General features: G+C 35.0%; 3 protein-coding genes across 5 annotated transcripts; 2 read left to right on the forward strand and 1 right to left on the reverse strand.

The window, feature by feature from the left end:
• The first annotated feature begins 452 nt into the window (after positions 1-452).
• LOC107860305 (ATP-dependent RNA helicase eIF4A) lies at positions 453-7,376 on the forward strand. Of its 2 annotated transcripts, XM_016705618.2 has the most exons (6): positions 453-770; positions 852-989; positions 1,514-1,747; positions 6,394-6,433; positions 6,726-6,823; positions 7,166-7,376. In XM_016705618.2, the coding sequence occupies exons 1-6, from the start codon at positions 669-671 to the stop codon at positions 7,181-7,183; spliced, it is 630 nt and encodes a 209-aa protein (XP_016561104.1). In that variant the 5' UTR covers positions 453-668; the 3' UTR covers positions 7,184-7,376. The 2 variants fall into 2 exon arrangements, with proteins under 2 accessions (XP_016561104.1, XP_016561105.1); XM_016705619.2 differs by lacking the exon at positions 6,394-6,433.
• A 4,486-nt stretch (positions 7,377-11,862) lies between these two features.
• On the forward strand, positions 11,863-14,930 carry LOC107858345 (protein DETOXIFICATION 48). 2 transcript variants are annotated; one of them, XM_047407394.1, is made up of 3 exons: positions 11,863-12,297; positions 12,391-12,547; positions 13,350-14,930. In XM_047407394.1, the coding sequence occupies exons 2-3, from the start codon at positions 12,425-12,427 to the stop codon at positions 14,733-14,735; spliced, it is 1,509 nt and encodes a 502-aa protein (XP_047263350.1). In that variant the 5' UTR covers positions 11,863-12,297; positions 12,391-12,424; the 3' UTR covers positions 14,736-14,930. The 2 variants fall into 2 exon arrangements, with proteins under 2 accessions (XP_047263350.1, XP_016558494.2); XM_016703008.2 differs by having other exon boundaries at positions 11,864-12,547.
• A 153-nt stretch (positions 14,931-15,083) lies between these two features.
• LOC107860306 (protein PLANT CADMIUM RESISTANCE 2) lies at positions 15,084-16,326 on the reverse strand. Its single transcript, XM_016705620.2, has 4 exons — positions 15,971-16,326; positions 15,448-15,657; positions 15,240-15,309; positions 15,084-15,161 (listed from the first exon to the last, which is right to left on the reverse strand). The coding sequence occupies exons 1-4, from the start codon at positions 16,236-16,238 to the stop codon at positions 15,146-15,148; spliced, it is 564 nt and encodes a 187-aa protein (XP_016561106.1). The 5' UTR covers positions 16,239-16,326; the 3' UTR covers positions 15,084-15,145.
• Positions 16,327-22,150: the final 5,824 nt, after the last annotated feature.

Below are 22,150 nucleotides of genomic sequence, written 5' to 3' on the forward strand. Positions count from 1 at the left end.
AATCTTTATGTTTATTAAATGTGTGATTTTGAATTTTCGTCTCAACTTAATAAATTTTAATATTTACCTACAAGATTAGTCAATTGCACATGTTCACTATCTTGACCTGTGAACTTGACTCGAAGGTCGATACTTTTTGATTCAATTTTCTTTACTAAAATTTTTTAAAAAATAAAAGATAAATCATTCATTGAAATATTAAGTATTTTAAGTTATTTGAATTTTATTTTATGCTAATATACTCATCAAAACTTAATAATTTCTGTGTTGGATACTATATTCTCTTTTTACTAAGGTGACAAATTTATTTTAAAGTAATAGCTTTCTCTTTTTACTAAGGTGATAATTTCATTTTAAAGTAATAGCAGTAGTCAAGTTGTAGTCTCTTTATTTCAATTTATGTGACTTATTTTTTATTTTAATTCTTCTCAAATAATTTTTTTTTTTGGTTTTAAAATTTTATTTTATTTCTTAAACTTTGGGTTGGGAGGAGTAGTAAATTTTATGAAGAAGGTGATATGATAATGACGTGAAAATACATGAAATTTACCCTTTCCTATAATTGGAATATTGAAAGTGTCTGCAAAGTAGTAGGGAAATAGAAGGGTCAATCCGTGAAGCAGCGACTTGTTTCTTCAAAATTTCCAGCGCAGCAAAATTCTCCATTAATGGAATCGAACGAAGCTTCATTATCGACATCTCCATCAAGCTTCAGTTTGAGCCAGCAACGCCATTTCTACCTCGCCGTCGATAGACTTCAGTTCAAAATGGTAACTGCTTTTCCTATTCTCCAATTCCGTTAACCATTAGCGCTTTTCATACTTATATTGAAACTAGAATTGAAATAACAGGAGACTTTGGTGGATTTATTGAGCATGGCTGGCCGGCTTCGGTCCTTACCTATTGTTGTTAGCTGCAGCACACGTGATGAGCTTGATGCTGTTTGCTATGCACTCTCTAGTCTCTCACATATTACAATCGACGCTCTGGTTCTCTCTCAATTACCGTTTCCCTCTCTGTTGCAAATTTATCAATTGACTTAAGTTGTTAAATCTACATTGATTATCTGTTATGGGAATTATTGGGCGCAAATAGAACTAGATGGTTGCAGAGGATTCATATAATGGATAAAGTTATTTTGGAACTTTGAAATTGAGTCATAGCTGGTATTTTGAGTTTTAGACCTGAACTATCATCAACTGTTTAGCAAAACACGCAAAAACTATTAGTTGTTTGAGTTTCACAAGTTCAAGGTGAAACTGGAGCAACTAATAGTTGGTGTGTGTTTTGCTAAATAATTGGTGATAGTTTAGGTATGAAACTCACACAACTGATAGTTCAGGTATAAAACTCAAAAAAAAATCTAGAATACTTTAGATGTGTTTTTCTCCTTTCACTCTTGATTTGAATGTTAAACATGTTATTTGAATGAAATTAGTCTTAATGGATGGAATTGATATGGAGTCTCAACTAGTTGATTGATTGATTGAACATATATTTGTGAAAATTGCAGTACAGTGATCTTCCTGAAGCGGAACGCGCAAGAGTTTTCTCTAGGTTTCGTCAGGCTACAATGAGGTGGAACAAGCAGGCGACAGGTAAACACGGTGATGCAGGGGAAACAGAGAAGGAAGAGGAAAAGTCTCATGTGATAGTTGTCACGGATGTTTGCCTTCCCCTTGTTAACTCTGGGGAGTCTCCTATTTATGCCCGTGTCTTGGTTAATTATGAGCTACCAACAAAGAAGGTACTCCTCTTATAGGCTTTACATTTCCTTAATCTTTCGTTTCAGCATTTTAATAACACTTACTCGTGGGACTTGAAAGTTTGTTAATTAGTGGTGTGACTTTTAATTGTTTGATCATAGCACTTGAGAGGGCTTGTGTGAAATGACAACATTGTTCCGTCGTGGAATTTAGAAAAAGAGACATCTAACTTCTAAAAAGTGGGAGTCAGTAAATCATTAATTTCTAAAGTTGAACTCTGGGCATTCTGGTATCCTTTGATCAGTGTCCACTGAAACCTACTTATTTCTTTCATCTTTTGATGCTCCACTATTTCCTGCCTTTTGAATTCTGTCGTAAAGCATTCTCCCATAACATGCTGCCTATTTATCTTTGTTAGAAAGTGAAACCGAGAATGACGCCAGAAGTACATACATAGAGAGACCGTGATGACAATACTAGATAAACAGAACTACTGGAATAACTATTAGATTGGAGCCATTGAGCTCTTAAATTAGGTCGCAAGGATTCCAAAGTGAAAACGAAAAGCTCAAATGCTCTCATAAGTTTGACGTATGGAAAGTAATTTAGAAACTGAGGATGTTTGGATAAGTAGTAGGACAAATTTATTCATAGTAAGTTTAGCCTTCTTAAGGAGAATGAAGTTGAAGTGAAATTAAGTAAGAATGTAGTGCTGAATTGCAGATAATTCAAATGTCTAGGCACGGTCTTCTAAGAGAATGGCACCAAGTATGGAAATTTCACACATAAAATTGAAATCGGATGGCTGACATGGAAGAGTGATGTACGATAAAAGAATACTTATGTAAGTGGAACTGTGGTCTCACAATATTGTTTTGAAATGAATATGGGTCTCTAAGCCCCAGTGTATCAGAAGTGTTGTATAAATGAAGATATTGAGATGGGCTTGTGTTTATACAAGATTCGATAACATAAAAAGATTACTTTTGATAGAATGTATTCAAATGTAGTGGTCCACAGGTGCGATAATATGATGATTAAAGATGCTAAAATTGAACAAGGTAGGTTCCATTTTTTCTTTTTTAAAGGTAGATATAAAGTCGCATGGAAAGAAGTTCTCTTCGAAGACTTCCTTTTTTGACGTAGGAGTTCTCTTCAAAAACTTATTATCTCTTGAAATTCATACAGATTAAGCCAAGAACATAACAGCCGAAGCAAATGATCTATATAGGTGATACCAATTAGTTAAAATTAAGGCATTGTTTTTTTGGTTAGACTGTTACCTTTCTCAAAAAAATAAAATTGTTCTTGTTTCTAGACTAAAATATGTTCACCTGTTCGCCAGAAGTGTTTTCTGTTATGTTAGAGGCTTATTTGTGACGTAGAAATTGGAGTTTGATTTTTAGTTTTTTAGATAACTTATAGTTTGTCTTAGAATACATTATTTAATACTGGGATGAATAAACCTAATGGAGAGGAAGAGGTGTAGAGGATTCTTGTAGTCTATCCCATCTAGTTTAGGATTGAGGTGTAATTTATTGATATATCGTGTAAATGTACTCAAGGATGATTCATCAGGGTTTATATTTCATAGGTTCACTCTTATATGTGCACAAGATGTGAGATGCTAGATAAATCCTTATTTTCTCTCCAAGTTCTGATTTTATTTCGAAGATGGATAGACCAATGCATGATCCAATTAGAAGCCATAGAAACATATTAAGAAGGTACACCTAGCTATTGCAACTTTCTAATTTTCCAAATTTTTTTTTGCCTACTCATGTTGTACTTTCTTTGTTAAAACAACTTAGTGAGTAGAAGTAAAGTGATTTAAGATAAGATGGAGTGAAGTTGATTTAAGGTTTTAAACATTGAAAAGATACTGAAATGTAGCAGAAGAAGCAATGTATATACACACTCACACTTTGGATAGATGAAAGATGGTTATTACGTTATTACACCTCTCTAACTACATGTGGTTTGGGATAATACACTCACACTTTGGATAGATGAAAGATGGTTATTACGTTATTACACCTCTCTAACTACATGTGGTTTGGGATAATTGGTGTTCACAATACCACCTAAGTCCTAGGTAGCAGTGCAATGATAATTTGTTCTGACTCGAGTTTGGGTGTCCGGTACGTGTATGGATCTAGAGGTCGGACCATTCTCGATCTAAATTTTAATACCGGTGCGGGGATTCGGCTAAAAATAATTCAAATAAATAAAGGTAGATATATAAAAATATGCCTAGATTATGTTGGCCTATTTGGATGGAAAGGAATGCATGAGTTTTTGAGGGCAAATTTGAATACGTAATTATAATTAAGTACAGGTGCATCTCAACAACAACAACAACATACTCAGTGAAATCACACAAGTGGGGTCTGGGAGGGCAGAGTGTACGCAAACCATGAAGGTAGAGAGGCTGTTTACGGACGCATTTCCTTACCTTCTTTTTATTGTTGATAACCGTGTTGTCCGGGCCAGCTTGCGCGCACCTCGAATAATTCCACGGGATACCTGCCACTTCCCACCAATAGCAGGTACCAGGTAACTGTCCACCAAGGATAGAAAAGATGGGAAGACATCACCTAGTGTTTTGTCTCTGTTGGGAATTGAACCTGAGACCTCATGGTGCTCAACCCAACTTCATTAAACCACTAACCCACACCCCTTGGGTGCAACGTGGCTATTACAAATGATTCAAGGGGCATGACAGATTTTGAGTTCATTGCAAATTCAACAGTGATGTTGATTTATATCTTTAAAGCATCTTCTGGTTGCTGACATTTTATAATACTAATATCTTTTAATGATAAAAGAACATATGCCTAATTGTAATTTTACCCTAGCTTTTGTTTTGATTTCAGAAATCATTGTAGTTGTTCAAATTTCTCTTTCAATTTTGGTCAAAATACCCAAAATCCATTGACTAGATTTGGTGCGGATCCCACACTCACACACACATTGTGCGACACGAAAGTGAAGAGTATTAGCAATTTAGTTCACTGCAATGTGAGCATGATTCTTCTCCATGCACCAAACCCGTTTACATCAAGAGACTACACATCACCATGTTTCAGGATTACTTGATGCATGTATATATACAGCAGGTTCAAAGAATGGGAGAAATTTTAAGGATTCGGTATATGCTGATCAGGCGGAGAAGAATAACACGAACCGAAGGTTAATAAGAGCAGCTAGTGGGACTTTTAAGTCTTAAAGCCTTAAACATGAAAGAAAACCATTAACTATTCTAACAGTATCCGTACATGCAAGTACTGACTTGAGGTTTGCTGTGATTGCAAAACCCTAACACCAATCAATAGAAATTATCATGATCTTGCTTGATACTTGTCAGACCTTGAATATACTCTGCTACCATGTCAGCTGAATATGAACATCTGAGTTGCCAAAGTTGTGAATGAATGTTAACATATAACCTCACCGACTTCAGCTGAAAACAAAATATCCAGATGCTATGCGCAAACAACTAATAAGCAGCACAACACCTGTAAGCAGTCGATAAATAATAAATTGGGCCTAGTAAATTTAATGAAGAACTGGACTCATAAGCTTGGGCTAGCAGCCCAGATGCTGCCTCCATTTACTGCATCAGAGATCCAGCCAACAGATATCTCATTTGTGCACATATGTGACTCCACTTTATACTTATTCATAATTAACCCAGATAAACTATAACATTGTAGCTGATAAATAAATATACGTGTGAAACAATTAGCTCGATATACTCTTTAATGGGGAATAGATTTTTAGAGGTATTTTGGCTTTTTGCAGTTAATTCACTTTTCATGAGTATAACATGTATTATGGGCTGATAAGAGTCTTATGTTTTTAATTCTTTAAATTTTATTAGTTCCTTGTTTCTGTTCCTTATGTAGCAAATTCGATTCTTGAAATTGTTGGAGGAAGTTGGCCTAGAAAAAACATGTATAGTGAAAGAAATAGTCTACTGTACTCGACAATTTCATTTTATTGTTTGATAGGGTGGGGAATGAGATTATTCGGAAGAAGGTGGGAGTGACTTCGGTGGAGGACAAGATGCGAGAAGTGAGGTTATGTTGGTTCGGGCACGTGATGAGGAGGGACTCTAATGCTCCCGTGTGGAGGTGTGAGACACTGACTATGGATGATTTTAGGTGGGGTAGAGGTAGACTGAAAAAATATTGGAGGGAGGTGATTAGGCATGATATGGAGCAGTTACAGCTTACGGAGTACATGACCCTTGATAAGAAGGTGTGGAAGACGCGGATTAGGGTAGAGTGTTAAGGGGTGGGAGTGTGTCGGTAACAGTAGGGAAACGTTCTTTATTTGTGTTTGAAGTTTCTTGTTCGTGGTGTTGAGTGATGTCTATGGTTTCGGATAGATAGTTTGTAGTATTATCTTGTGGTTGTTGTATTATCTTGTGGCGGGCGGTATTAGATTATTTTGCATACTATACTAGTTTATATACATTTATGTTTTGTGTTTGTTATACTGCTATTGGTCGGGGTCTATCGGAAACAGCCTCTCTACTTCACTATCTGAGATAGTGGTATGGTTTGCGTACACTCTACCCTCCCCAGACCCTACTATGTTGGAATACACTGGGTATGTTGTTGTTGTTGTTGTATCTCAGGACTAGCAAATGTACTGACCTTTTTGTTATGTTCTTATGTAGGAAACATATATGAGGCGCATGGCTACTTGTTTGGCTGCAGGTTCTCTTTCCATGCTATAGAACTAAATTTGACAAAAAGAGCAGATGAAACTTGAGAGATGGAAGTAAAGCAAAACAAAACGGAACATAATTAATTTTCACATCTCCTTTATAATACTTCTTCCAGATTGGAGTCAACTATGATGGATCCCATCCAGTAGCACGTCCCGTCAAACTTACACCCCGGCACACACATACCTTATCATGCATTTCTACATGGTTCTTAATATATGGTGTCATGTTATCTCTTTTTTTTCCTTGAACATATACATAAGTTTCTGGATCATATGCAGATGGAATTGCGATCAACATGGTTGTTGGAGGCGAAGTTGTTGCTCTCAAAAGCATTGAAGAAAGTACTGGTCTTCTCATAGACGAAATGCCCATTGATGTAAGTTGTTAATTTGGTTCCTTCTGTTTATTATTGCATGGAAATATCATTGTGAAGCCCGGAATGGGATTATGAGTTATTTGCTATGTTGCTTAGACTCGTCAAAAATGTCAATGGGTGCTTGTTGGATTCACCAAAATTAGTGTATTTTTGAAGAATCCGACAAGGATGCGGCATAAAAAATGAAGAGTCCGCGCAATTTAGGTTATTTGAAACCATGTGTTGTGGTACTGGCATTTGCGGAAGCATATCTGCACAATTGTCTAGTATTTCCTTTCTTTTGAAGTTCATGATTATCTCAATAATGTTTGCTTGTCAACTTGGGCACATGCTTCTGAACAGATTTTTGAGATGCTGTAAAGATATGAGGCCCTGCAGCTGTCATCTGAACCCATGCTATTTCAAGTAATTCAGTATATGATTTAAAAATTCTATACTTCTGTAGTACTACATCAGACTGTCATTTGGCTTACCTAAGTAGAGTTTTGTTGATGAATTTGGATCCAATTCCATGCTTTGTCAATTATGAGAAAATGAGGGTTGATTTCCTGAACCTTTTTCTGGGGGTTTGGGGGTTGGGAAGGGGGTGAATGTGACAATCTCTTCCAGATGATTTCAATTTCTAACGTAATGTAGCTCCTTGCCTATGTCATTAGGAATGGGGCTGTACAGATTTACTAGCTGTTCATTTAATCTGAAGGTACTCTACATGATATGCGAATTAGGGAAGATTCAAATTGTCAGTAGGTTTGCGTTAGAACATTGAGATCTTCAAGACGTAAGATCTTTATTGGGCCTTGTCATGTACTTCAGTTTTATGCATGAACTCCCGTTTTGATTATTTAAATGGTAGTTAGAATTTGGAAGGTTGAATTCTTTTCAAGCCCACTACGGGGCTATGCCCTAGAAGGATCCCATTATCCTTGAATTGGGATTCGTGATGCTTTGCTGGCAAACTAATGTTTCTCATTCTTGGCTTGAGTCATGACTTTACTTTCAGTTGTGACATGAATTTTCCGCTATCTTTCACAAACCACAGAACTTGGTTTTATTAGCTGCAATAATTGGCACGCTATCACAGTTTCTGTCATGGGTTATATTGCATGAGGAGGGGAGGGACAACTTATATTCTTTATACTATGATTATCTTTTCCTTCAATCAATATAACAACTTGTGCGTCTGTTTACTATTATGTATTACTATTATCTTAGTCAGTTTGCTCAAGTCGTATCTCTATTTACATTATATATCTTTTATCCCCATTCATAGAGTGATTTGTTGGGACCAGGAGATTGTCTATAGCTAAATAAGTTCATTGGGATTTTTCTAAGAATTTGGAATTAACCTACTCAGGCCCAGATAAATGAACTGGTTGCAAGATGTGGAACACGTTCTTTTAATTCTAGCGTTTAGTACCCACACTGTTAAATATAGGTTACTTTTGTGTCTGCTCAGAAGATAATGAACCCATTAAAATCTCGACTCCATGAGGTTCAATATGCCACATTTGAAGTTTCCTGTTGGAGATTTCTTGGATTTTAACCTGATTTACTATACTAATTATATTTAGCTGTGGTTTACGCTCGATCCCTCAAAGCCTTCAATCTGTTTGCTTTATACATTTTTCTCCCCATTCAAAGAGATTGTAGGGAGTATGAAGATGGAGAAACAGATTTATATATGCTGAGTTGGAATAAATTACTAAGAAGAAAGAAGCAAAACAATGCTACTAGTAAAAAACAAGACTATTTGTGTGGGAAAGTAAGATGTATCTTTCTGCAGGTCGTTTTCGTTTCCCCAGTCTATGTCTAGTTTCACGTACAGCTAGATCAACTGATCTGTTCTCGAGTAAAGCTTTATGCCCAATTAGCTATGATATTCTCGACAAACCTTGCAAAATGACTGATTGCAACATGCCAGGGTGTTTTTGGAAAGCAGCTGAACTTTCAATCCTTAATTTGATCTTGATCTCCTTAACCAAATACGGGATAGAAACAACGAAAGCTTGCCAGGTGTCTTAATTTGATTGTTCCAAGAATTAATTATACCTCGCCTGGTCTTGAGGGAAAACTAAACATACCCTAAATAAGTTTCACCGAAGGAATTTGGATCTTGTCTAATTATGTAGTAATCTTCCCAATTATGAGTTCCAGTTGTGCTTTTACTCAACAATTTACACTTTTTACTATTTATAAGAAAGAAGAAAAGGTTCTTTCTTTGATCAGATCGGCTTGAAAGAGGCAAAATTATTTCTCTATCCCAGTACTTCACAACGCGTGCCATTACAATTCCTTCCAAAAAGTAACTTGTATTATAGCTGATGAGTTTGCCTTCCAATAGTACTCGCATTCATTTCACGAATGGTCCTTCAATTTTACTTTACTGCATCAAAGTCACTAAATTATTGTTGACATAGAGTTGCTAAATATTCTTTTTTACTTCATCTATATATTGTAGAAATAATTGTCTATTCACACTATGCCTCATTTGTTTCTGTTGATCTTCGATATACAATTCCTCCCTTGGGAATGCCTCGAGGAAAGAACTCGGGAGGATATCATATGTTATTTCTCATGACCACCTACTGGAGTCTGGAGAGAGAGAAGTTACATTATGAATGCGTCAACCTCTCCTCTCCGACTCCGAGTAGAGCTAGAGCATGGTGATTCGGCAATGAAAACGGGGAGGAGTTGATTCGGCAAAGATCCATGCAGTTGGGGCATCACTTATAACAAACTAGCAAGTAGGAAAAGAATCATGAATTTCATGCAATAATCAGGAGGGTTGGGTCCCCCCAAATTCGAAGGGGACGTGCAAATTAAAGCAATGAATTTGAGCAATTGGTTGATGAAAATTTCCACCGAAATAGGGAGTGTCACGTGAAATCTGATTGCCAGTGCATTGCCTGTTCCGGGCAATTTAGTCTTAAGTGTTTGTTGTGTGTCTCTTTCTTCATCAGCTGAGTGGGTCTCTTTCTTCATCAGCTGAGTGGGAGATATTGATAGAGATGGATCCTGTCTTATGGAAGGGAAGAAAGGGAATACAATGAAGTTGGACAATACATGGTCCCTAAAATTTTGTGAGAAAAAGAGGAAATATCATCTGCGCCTTTGCCATGGCTTTCTTCTCCTGATACAACAATTTAGCTGGTACTAAGCTGGCCTACTTATGTATACTGCATTTGAGACTTGGACAGATTCGATTCCGTAAATAAAAAACGCTTCTCCTAAACTTTAAGGAAAGAGATGTCTGCTGCCTAATGCAAAGCCATCATAATCCTACTTAATTCATGTTGCAACTTGCGAGTCAAAGGCGTATTCAAGATTTATATTTTATGTAATTTAAAGCATTAATCCTTTTAAATTATGGGTTCAAATTTATTATTTGTTATTTTAGTGAATTTTTACATATTAATTTATATTTTACATGGAAATTACTTCGTCCGGATGAATCTGGTGCTGCATGTACCTCTAGTTGCAATTTTAATTCATGACTAGCAGGGGATGCTGCAGTTTAGATAGATATGGGTAATAAGAGAATACCCAAGTTAATTTTCACTAGTCTTTGGTGCTATGGACGGAAAACAAAAAAGCTGAAGGGTTAATAAATCAAAGAAGAGTAAAGGATATTTCAGTATTTTTAATTAGATATTTTTGGAACAGTATTATCCTAAGTTGCTAGGACTAGGTAGGCTACCGATGCGGGTGCAGATCTAGAGTTCGGATCCTACATGATCTCAATTTTAAGATTTAGAGATCCGGATTCAGGTATGGATATGGGGGCAAAAATTTAGCTAAAAATAATTCAAAATATCTAAAAATAGAGTTAGAAAACCTAAAATATGAGATCTTAAATGGAGAACATGAGGAATAAATATTGATCAATAGTTCTGGAAGTAGATAGAAGGAAAATGAGTAACATAGAAAATTCAATAAACAATATATTCTGTTTTCTTCGTATTCACCTTAATTTTTTTTTTTTTTTTTAGTATAAAAGTCATTAAATTTGTCCGAACTTTTCCATCAATTTTGCTTAAAGTACCCAAAATTGATTTACCAGATTGAAAACAGATGCCACACCCATACCCAAACTCACACCAATATTATTAAGATATGGGCGCAACACCGGAAAGTGAAGAAATCCGAGTATATAAACTTTTTCTACAGGGACAATATTCTAAGCATTGAGTGTATATAAACATTTTCTATACGGACGATCTTCCAAGCATTGAGTATATATAAACTTTTACAATAGAGACGATATAGCAATGATTATATAAGTGTGTCTAGAATTTGTCGGTTGCAAGAGTTGGAGTTACACTTGTACGAGAATCCGTTATACTCCAGTCCAAATTAAGGCGCACGGGGAACGTAGATTTTGACCTCCTTTTCCCGTTTGAATGGTTTATATATATATTTATTTATTTATTTATTTTCCATGGCTTTTTCTTATGAACAAGAAGGGGTGTGTACTTACACGTGCAATGTTTTTTGAGAGTTTTCATATACGTGGTGTTTACTTTTCCTCATCCACAGATGCTGTAAAATGCCCAGATTCTCTGGAGTTAAAATGAGAGTTAGGGCCTCAATTATCGTGTTTGGATTTTGGATTCGAGTTTATAGTAACCGTGGAATGACATTTATTACCACTCCACATTTATATACTCTTTATTTTCCTGAGTTAATTTGACTTGACACGAAATTTTGAGTCATAGGATTGACTTTTGAAATTTATGACCTAAAATAAATCTTGTGTAGCATTTTAAATTAAATTGTTAGTAAGTATAGAAATATGTATTTATTTTTTTAAAAAAATTGACTAAAAAATAAATAAATCAGGATATATAGTAACTTTTCACTTTTATTTAGAAGAAAGAAAGTGATTTAACTTGTATGCAATTATTATTATTTTGGCAGGTATAGTCATTCTTCTTTCAGATTCGGTTACCATAGTGAATGACGTATTCTAACTTCTTGTTCCATCTTCATTTTTTTTCACTCCGTGTACAGTTAACATTACTATTTATAGTATATATGGACCTTTTAATAACCTTATAGTGTGAAGATTTTTGTTACTATTACATTTCTTTTAGCTCTTTTGATCCTATTTTATCAAGTAATTGCTACCTTTCACCAACACACAAACTAAATAAGTGGCGTAAATGTGAAAAATGAAATAAAATGTGAAGGGAGAGAATCTATTGACGAAGAGATGTGATGACAGCTTACTGAAATTTGGCATTTGCATGGAATCCAACAAAGATTTGGATTGAAGTAGAGAAAGGACAAAGGTTTTCCCCATGTACACTTTCCCACCTTATCTTTCCTCTCTCTCACTTTCTCCATTTTAAACCACCGAACTCACTACCCACTGCTACATATCTACACTAGGTACATTTTCCCTCATTAAATACAAGTTGAAACTACTTCCTATAGTTCATTCATAAGTGTGGATGTACTTGTATTCTCTACTCTTGTAACTTCATTCCTTTTTCATTGAGAAAAATAGAATGTTCATTTCCCTTCTAGAAACAAACTAGTACATATAATCGTTGTTCAAGGTTTCTTTATTAGCTTCTGCACGACATCCTGGTGATTGTGATGGCTCTAGAAGCTTCAACGCCTTTGCTGATGGATCCCCATGTTCCGATGTTGACATCAACCAATGCAGGTACAACTCCGGATGAACAAGAGCAAACGCATCGACGACCAAACATTTCAGAGGTTAGATTATAAATTTATTGTTATAACCTGGATTGTATCTGCGACCAACCATTTCAGAGGTTAGATTTTACATTTCAGGAAGAAAACGTTTCACGATTAAGAAAATAAATTTATTGTTATAACCTGGATTGTATCGCCGACCAACCGTTTCAGGGTTAGATTTTACATTCGAGTAATTAAACGTTTCACTTTTAATAAACTAAATTTATTGTTATAACCTGGATTGTATCGACGATCAACCATTTCAGAGGTTAGATTTTACATTCCAGGAATAAAACGTTTCACGATTAAGAAAATAAATTTATTGTTATAACCTGGATTGTATCGCCGACCAACCGTTTCAGGGTTAGATTTTACATTCGAGTAATTAAACGTTTCACTTTTAATAAACTAAATTTATTGTTATAACCTGGATTGTATCGACGATCAACCATTTCAGAGGTTAGATTTTACATTCGATTAATTAAACGTTTCACATTTAAGAAATTAAATTTATTGTTATATCCAGGATTGTAGCGCCGACCAACCGTTTCAGAGGTTAGATTTTGCATTCAAGTAATTAAACGTTTCACGATTGAGAAACTAAATTTATTGTTATAACCTGGATTGTATCGACGATCAAGCATTTTAGAGGTTAGATTTTACATTCGAATAATTAGACATTTCAAAAGTAAAAAAACTAAATTTATTGTTATAACCTAGATTGTATTGATGACCAACCATTTGATCCTTTTATAAGAAAAAATGTTTAGAATGAAGATAGCCATTGAATCTTGACACTAATTGAAATATATGGTTGTAGGTTATGGAGGAGATCAAATTACTGTATTCAATAGCCTTACCCATCATTGCTGCTGGATTGCTTACATATGGAAAATCAATGATATCAATGCTGTTCATGGGTAGATTAGGTAAAGAAGAACTTGCTGGTGGATCTTTGTCTATTGGCATAGCCAATATCACTGGCTACTCTGTTCTTTCTGGACTTGCTTTGGGTATGGAGGCTATATCTTCTCAAGCTTGGGGTGCCAAGCAATGGCCTCTTATGGGTCAAACTCTCCAACGAACAATCTTGATTCTGTTATTTTCATCCCTCCCCATTTCCGTCTTGTGGCTAAATATTGAACCTTTGCTTATTCTCTGTGGCCAAGATCGAACCATTTCATCAATTGCTTCTACTTACCTGTGTTTCTGTCTACCTGATCTTTTCATTCAATCCATTATCAATCCTCTCAAAATCTACTTGAGAACTCAGAATGTCATATTCCCTCTTACGTTTAGTGCTGCTTTTTCACTTGTCCTGCATGCACCTATCAACTATTTCCTTATCTATAACCTTAGCCTTGGTTTTAAAGGTGTTGCTATAGCCGTGGTGATTGCCGATTTCAATCTACTTATTGTTCTTTTTCTTTATGTTAACCTTTCTGGTGTTCATAGAAAATCTTGGCACGGTTGGTCAGCTGATTGCTTTGATGGGTGGAAACCAATTTTGAGTCTTGCAGTCCCTAGCTGCATCTCTGTATGCTTAGAGTGGTGGTGGTATGAATTGATGATATTGTTGTCAGGGGTTCTTTTTAATGCTGCAGAAGCTGTGTCTACTATGGGAATTCTCTTGCAGGCAACTTCACTTGCTTATATATTTCCATCAGCATTAAGTTTAGCTGTTTCCACAAGAGTTGGAAATGAGTTGGGAGCCAATCGACCTAGTAAAGCAAAGACTTCATGTCATGTAGCAACTTTATGTGCCTTAGTTACTAGCATCGTAGCAATGCTATTTATGACATCCTTTAGAAGTACTTGGGGCAAGGCTTTTACAGACGACAAGGCGATTTTGGCATTGACAGCGGCAGCAATGCCGGTGGTGGGGTTGTGTGAATTGGGCAACTGCCCACAGACCACCGGTTGTGGTGCTTTGAGGGGGAGTGCGCGGCCAGCTTTAGGTGCTCATATAAACTTGGGCTCTTTCTATGGAGTTGGGTTGCCTCTGGCAATTTATTTGGGCTTTGGTATGCAAATGGGTTTGTTGGGCCTTTGTTTTGGCTTGTTGGCTGCTCAGGCTGTTTGTGCATGTCTCATGTTTTTTGTGTTGAATAGAACGGATTGGCTGATGCAAGCTCAGAGAGCAAAAGAGTTGCTTGGTGTTGAAGAAGAATATCAAACTATATCAATCAAAACAGTTTGCTGGTAGAAAGTAATTAGTTTATGCTTTTCTCCCCTCCTGTGATACCTATAAGAATAGGACAGTGCTATGTATGTTGGGTTTTTTTATATTTCTTGAGCGTTTCTGTTTCTGTATAATTTTTTTTCTCATTTTACATGCTTTCGGTTTTTGTGGTCCTATAAGTAAACAATTAAGGTGAATGTATATATGTTGTTCATGGAATCAGGTTTAATAATTTCATTGGTAGGAAGAGTTTGATCTTGAATTCGTCAACGAGGAATACTGCAATTGCGATTTATGTTGTACTCTCATCATACATAAATTTAAATCAGGATATAATTTCAAACTTAGCTATAACACATCGCCAACCAAAAATACAGGGAACTCGAGGTAGCATTACTTCCAAATTGTAAAGCTTGTCAAAGTTCATCATCTTATTACAAGCGAAACCAGCTGCCATAAAAATTAATCAGGATGCTATGCTGATTAAGTACATCGAATTAGTAACAACCACAAAAGCAAACATTTCACCTGGTCATGCCAGCATTATAAGGGGGCATCGTAACTCCCCTGCTTTGTCTTTCCATATTAGCTTGCCACCCTACAACACAATGCCAATATGTTGTAAAACTAATCTGATTGCGTAACTATTAGTATATTTTTTATATTGTCACAGTATAAACTTATAGTACTCAAAAGATTAAAGAGAAAGGTGAGAGAGAGTTGTGAATTAACCTACCAATTCCCATATCAAAGCCGCGGTTCTTAAGCTCTCTGTATTCTTGGCAAAGAGCACAAGGCTCACAGAAAACATGAACAAGACAATCAACACAAGGTGCTTCTTCCAGATCATATTGCCCCCTCATTTTGGACCTATAGAAGCATGAATATAGGCTAGGCAATCCTGTCACTCCCAGCAAACCATATAATGCACCTCTACTAGCACATGCTGGAAGCAAAAAACAACACAAACATCATAATCTTAGTTCAATAAAACCAAAACCAAATCAGACAATATCATACTAATTACTCCTTCCGTCTCAAAATGCTTGTCGTACTTATTAAAAATACATGTCTCAAAATACTTGTCATTTTAGAAGTTTAAGACAATTTAATTGTTTTCCTCCCTTTTACTCTTGGTAGTAATTGATCTTGAAGACTATAACCATCTCAATTACGGTAAAATAAAAGTAAAATGGTCAAATATTGCGACAAATATTTTTAAACAGAAGGAGTAATTAACATAAAGGTTGCATACTTACAAGTTGTCCCTTTGTTTAGTATTTCAGAAATCTGTCCAAAAGTGATACAAGGGCAAACACAAGTAACTAAACAGTTAGCAGGGTCATCAAAACAGTGGCAAAGACCGGTTGACCACGCCACCGTGTTGGTGGTGGCGGATGAATGCACCGGCATACCGGCGGGTGATGCATAGTGAGGAACATTGTAAGGTGGTTGTTTCATTGGACCTGGATGGTATCCTTCACAGGAGAATTTGCCGTAGTCTTGATTAACAGACGTTGGATACATTTTCTTTTTTAGACAAGTTTTGAAGCAAATGAGTTGATGAAGTTAACTTTTGGTAAAGGGTACTATGTCCTAATTTAACGGGTAGAAAAAAAATCAGTTTCAAGAAATGTGGAAGTTTCGAAAACGTATCTCAAACATCATTTCCAAGAAATCTCGTAAGTTGATGAAATTTTATTTGACTAACTTGCGCTACGATGAAAAATAAAATAATTTTAATGTGAATTTATACGTTGTACGTCGATCAATATGAATTTTTTTTTTTTGCAATTGTCTTATTTTTTTGCAAAGTGCATTTTAGTAGCTAGTTAAAGTTTCATGCATTAGATTCTTGATCATCCTTTTTGAATTGAACACATCTACCATGATTTTTTAATGGCAAAAGGTCAACTATTTCCCTGAATTATGTGAAATGATCTACCGTCACCTCAGTTAAAAGTTGAGTCATTCATGTTTTTGCTATTATAATTCTACTTTGGCTCGAAATTTCTCTTAGAAAAAAGTTCTTAAATTGATAAATGAGATGCTATATTATGCTTCAAATGGATTTTTACTCTAATATAAAAGAAAATGGATCAACTGGTGTGAAATAATGTCAACTTTTCTGGAAAATAACGGCGAAATAAAAGGCGTCGGTCCGTGTAAAAATTAAGCATGCTAATTTGAACAAAATAATGCGTGCAATAATATTCTGGTGGTATTATCAAGGGTTAGTCTTCAAATAAATTAAATTTATAAACATTTATGTGAGTTCGAATTGAGCATTTCAATGCGCAATCCAAGCTCAATAATTCAGTAAAATATTTTGAGCACCTTATTCTTTCAATACAGCAAATTAAAAGGATACTTCTCAATTAAGTATATAAGTTGGTGTGGTGTCCACGTGAAATGAGAAACAGGGTTTACGTTGGGTTTCTGCTAAATCATTTAAACTACTCTTTCTTAATCTTATCATAACAAAAAAAAAGTCCCCTCACAAGCTTTAAAAATTACCTAGTCCAAGCATAAAAGGGTGTACACGAAGTCATTACAAAGCAATACGCACCTTCCAAGAGGCAAAAGAAACTGTACCATCTTAGAAATTTCCTCATCACTTCCTTCAGAATAACCCTTCACAGCATGTATCTTTAAAATGCAAATCCACGAAAAAGTCGAAGGATTCAACATTTACATTATAAATAAAAATATCTGTCTATAGAGCGGTACACAAATGGACGAGGGTAGCTCCGCTCCCGGCTCCTGTACATAGAGACATTGCAGGGCCTGCACATATGGTTCAGCTCGTGGGAGGCCCATCAATGCATGAAAGCTGCTAATTCTGGACAAGAATGAAATGGATAAAATGGTGGGCTACGCCCAATAACGTAACGTTTGCACATGAGAAAGTTAACTCCAATAAAGATTAGGTGTTAGGTTTTTCAATTTACAGTTATATCTAAGTGGAGGGAAATTTGTGGGAAAATAATAGCTATCCATTTTTTCTTTTCTAAGTAAAAAAAAATCAGCTCATGTTTAGGTACGCAAACAAATTAGTACTCAATGATAATGTCTGCTGGCTAGCTAGTATCACTAGATCACTTACATTTGGAATCTGTAATGTGCTATTATTGCTTTCGCCAATTCAATTGTAGTAGTAGGGGGTTACTGTAATTACCACTTGATTCTTCCAACTTATTAACATACATCAATATTTTAAATATGAATAGATTTGAGCAATTTATAACGTTCCATGAACGAGTAGGTAAGAGCATTTTTTCCTTAGGAAAATAACATTTGCCTAATGTTTTCATGAGAGGTCTTGTCCACAAGCTTCTATAGATTGGAACAACTTGACTGGCCTACTCTCTTGGAAATGGGCAACTAAGTCAAAATCCTTGGCATGTTGCAAATCACAGCTTCTTTCCAGGGAATTATTTTTCATGATCTCATAGGTAGCTCATCTAGATCGTTAAATATATATATTTACATTAGAGTTTGTTTTCAATTTGTGACTTTTGTGTTACTCCGGTAAAAGAGAAATTTATAATTGTAGAAAAGTGTCAAATAAATTGAGATAGAGGATGATAAAGAAATAACCTTGGCCCTAACTCAACCTCAAAAACTATTGCCCAAGACCATATAATATAAGGAGATCAAGGACCTTTAAACCCACCGATGTGGGACTACAACACCCCACGCACACCCAGGGTTGGGTATCTGAAGCGTGGACAATATAAGATGAGAAACAATGAACTGGGTGGGCCTGACTCTGATATCATGATAAAGAAATGAACCTTAGGCCTAACTCAACCTCAAAAGCTAGCTCATGAGGGGAGGATTGCCCAAGACCATATAAGTAGACCAAGGACCCTTTAACCCACCGATGTGGGACTCCAACAATGGAAGTAAAAGGGCATCTTTGTGCACTAAAACTCCCGCTATGCGCGTTGTTTAGACAGAGGGAGTATAGGTTTTAAATTCAATGATCATTAGTGAAAATTACCCTAGTTTAGCATGATCGTTTGGTTTTGTATTGGATCAGCTAATCCTACAACAAAACTCAGCATAAGGTAATAGTATAATGTTTGATTGACTGCATAAAAAAAAATTGTTGCATGACAAACAACGTTGGGTTCAATTTCTCACCTCGTAATACCCTTCCACATTTTCCTTTCCCCTATTACTATATTTTTTTTTTATAAAAAAGTTTGCTTAACGGTATTAAATAATACCTATATATTAAGTTATACAGAAATTTATATATAATCATCAAGTAACAATCCTTTGTATCATAAATCTATCGCATCAACAATCACTACTCCTATAATTCGAGCATATAACAGGTTAAGTGAACTAATTAAATGAAGTCTAAAGTTGCTGGCAATTTGGCATGTTGCAGTAAATAAAGTAAGGGAGGATAGTGAACAGCATCTGATGTAAATCCAGTGTACTTTATTTTGACTGATCCAACTGCTGCACTTGAATAGTAGTAGCTCTGAATGGAAATACAAAACGCGTGCCTATTAATGTTTCTGATTTTTTGGTTAATATACTCTACTACTTTTGACCCCTCATTTCCAACTTCTAACCTTTCAATATCTGCAAAAGCTGCAATCTGCATTCCACCTTGTCCAAGATTATATTACGAGACAAAAGGCTAGGGGTTTGTTTGGCACGGTGCGCGACTAAACATTACAGTCATGAGATTATAATCCTCAGACTAATTTATTCAGTGGATAAAAAAATGATCTAAGCTGCTTGGATGAAATGAGGTGGCATATTCGGGATTAAGCTTGAGATTAGATTCATACTCTGTTTGATTAACGCTATAAGCTTTTTCGAGATATATTCATAGAATCAATCTTATAGAATATTGTAAATTTAATTCCAAACTTAATGTCGAGATGTCTCAGTCTCACCTCATCTCTGGTACCAAAGGTCTAATTGGTGGGATTATGGATAAATGGATATCAAGATCACGTGGTCCCATAGCCAGCTCATGAATCAGTGGTAGTAATAAAAATACAAGTCAAAAGGTGAGTCAACCATATTAACCCATGGCTGCCATCTGCACACTGCAATGCAGCATCCTTCTGCTGCATTTCTGTAGGCAAAAGCCAACCAACCTCCCCTTTCAGTACCCTTTGTGCTCATGAGAGGAAAGTATTTGCATTTAAAACATTAAGCAGCTGTTGACAAACCCAATGCCCTCTCCCCTTTAATTTATTGTCACCAGTTACTCTCTTGTATTTGAATCTTTTGATCTTTCATATACATCTTGCCAAGACCCCACCTTTTACCTTTCACTTTGTGTATATCCTAAATCTTTTTTCATATTTTTACAATATTTTATTTTATGAGTCGACAATACCCAGGTTTGAATGTTTGATGGGTAATCATATATGGTCAAAAGACCATTTCTCTTGTCTTATTAAAAGCTGAAATTGGATTTTGACATGCACTGTATGGGCAATTAGAAGCCGAAATAATCAAAGAAATGATTTTTGGGAATGGAATGCACAGAACACTATATAACGGCACGTCGAAGAGATAATGAAAAAGAAATGTCATTCCAAAGCATTAAACTAATTAGAGAAGAAAACGTTGATGTTTTTAATTTGGACGTACCTCTTAGAAAATCTATTTATTTTAACAAAATAAAAGATATTTTTACTAAATTATCATTACTTCAATTGTATTTATTTAATATGGTTTACACTAAATTCTCATGTTGATGAGACGAGAGTTGCAAGAATGAGGATGTTGAGACTTGAGACAGTGAGATAATGGATGTATAGGCAAGTTAAGAAATAAGATTAGGAATGAAGATATTCTAGATAAGGTGAGAGTGACCATTAAAAAATATTGGAGAGGGGTGATTAGATAGGATATGACGCGTTTTTAGCTCACTGAGGATGAGACTTTGCAAAGAAGGATATACCTGTTTCTCCATTCATACTAATCGTAATTTATTATTCTTTTAGTTTCTTATCCTACGATTTCTATTACTATTAATTATTCCTTGTTCTTCAGTTATCACATTATTAATTGATTTTTGTCATTATTTTTTGCTTTTTGAATGTTATGTAATGTTTTCTTATTATTTGCCATATTCTTTTTTACTAGTGTATTTTCTTTCAAACTGTTTTTGATATGTATTACTGCATACACTCCGCTTTCACAAACTCCAAATATAAAATTAACTGGATGCTTTATTATTGTTCTAAAGATCCACTTATCTAAATCTAAAAGAGAAAAATTAATACCTTTTTAATTATACAAAAAAATTCACATATAAAACTTTAAAACAACCATATTATCATATGAAACAGATGGAGTATATCCTAAAAATTAAGCATCTTTTTGATTATATGAAAAGTTAAATATAAAAGTTTAAGACATTCATATTATATGAAACGGATGAAGTATATCCTAATCTTTTCATAATTTAACTCAAGTTTGAATATTTGATGGAGGTACTAAATATGGTCAAAATTTCTGTCAGTGTTTCCTTGTCGTATTATGAGGCTCATATTGAATTTGGACAATAGACTGGATGGGCACTTAAAAGCCGAAATTTCATATCCCAATCAAAGAATTGATTTTGGGAATGAATGCACGAAACACTATACAACGGGCACATCAAGATCAAATAGAAAAAGAAATGTCATTCAACAACAACAACAACAAAACGTCCAAGCAAGGGGCATTCAATGAAAAACACAATCAAGTGACAATTTGGCTTCCTTCACCATCCAATTTCATTCAAGATTTAGGTGTCCTTTAGTATGAGATATTTTACGAGATTAGTTTTTTTTTTTTTTATATATATATATATATATATATATATATATATAAAATAACTAATTTTATTATTTTAATGTAAGAATTATTTTAGATTAGCTAATATCTTAGATTAAATATAAATAAAACTAATACTAACTTCTTTTTTGAAATTATTATCTCGGTCCCATATACCAAACAATTAGATTATGCTATTTATATATAACTTAAATTATTTTTTTATATATATATAATAGATATCAAACTCTCTTTGATGAATTTTATTTTAAATTTTGAACTCCATCTCTTAATAAAAATCCTAACTCTGCATCTGGGTTAAAGCAAACACTCGTACATTTATCGCTCAATTTCAAGCTAATACGTCAAGCCAAAAAACATCACCATCTTTGATTTGATGTCCATGTACATCCAACATATAGTCAAACATCCTCCTTTATCTTTTCAGCTAAACCCCTCTCCTCAGTAGTATGACTGGTATTTTGTCAAATATAATTGTACTAGAATGTTATTATGCTCTAGTTTGGTCATAAATTTTGAAGTTGATACCCGAAATATGAAAATTTTAGTTTTTTGAAGTTTTGATTTTTAGATTTTGAAGTTATGTCTAGACATGCATATTGCTTGAGAAAAAT

This window comes from Capsicum annuum, chromosome 2, assembly GCF_002878395.1.
Source record: "Capsicum annuum cultivar UCD-10X-F1 chromosome 2, UCD10Xv1.1, whole genome shotgun sequence".
NCBI lineage: Eukaryota > Viridiplantae > Streptophyta > Magnoliopsida > Solanales > Solanaceae > Capsicum > Capsicum annuum.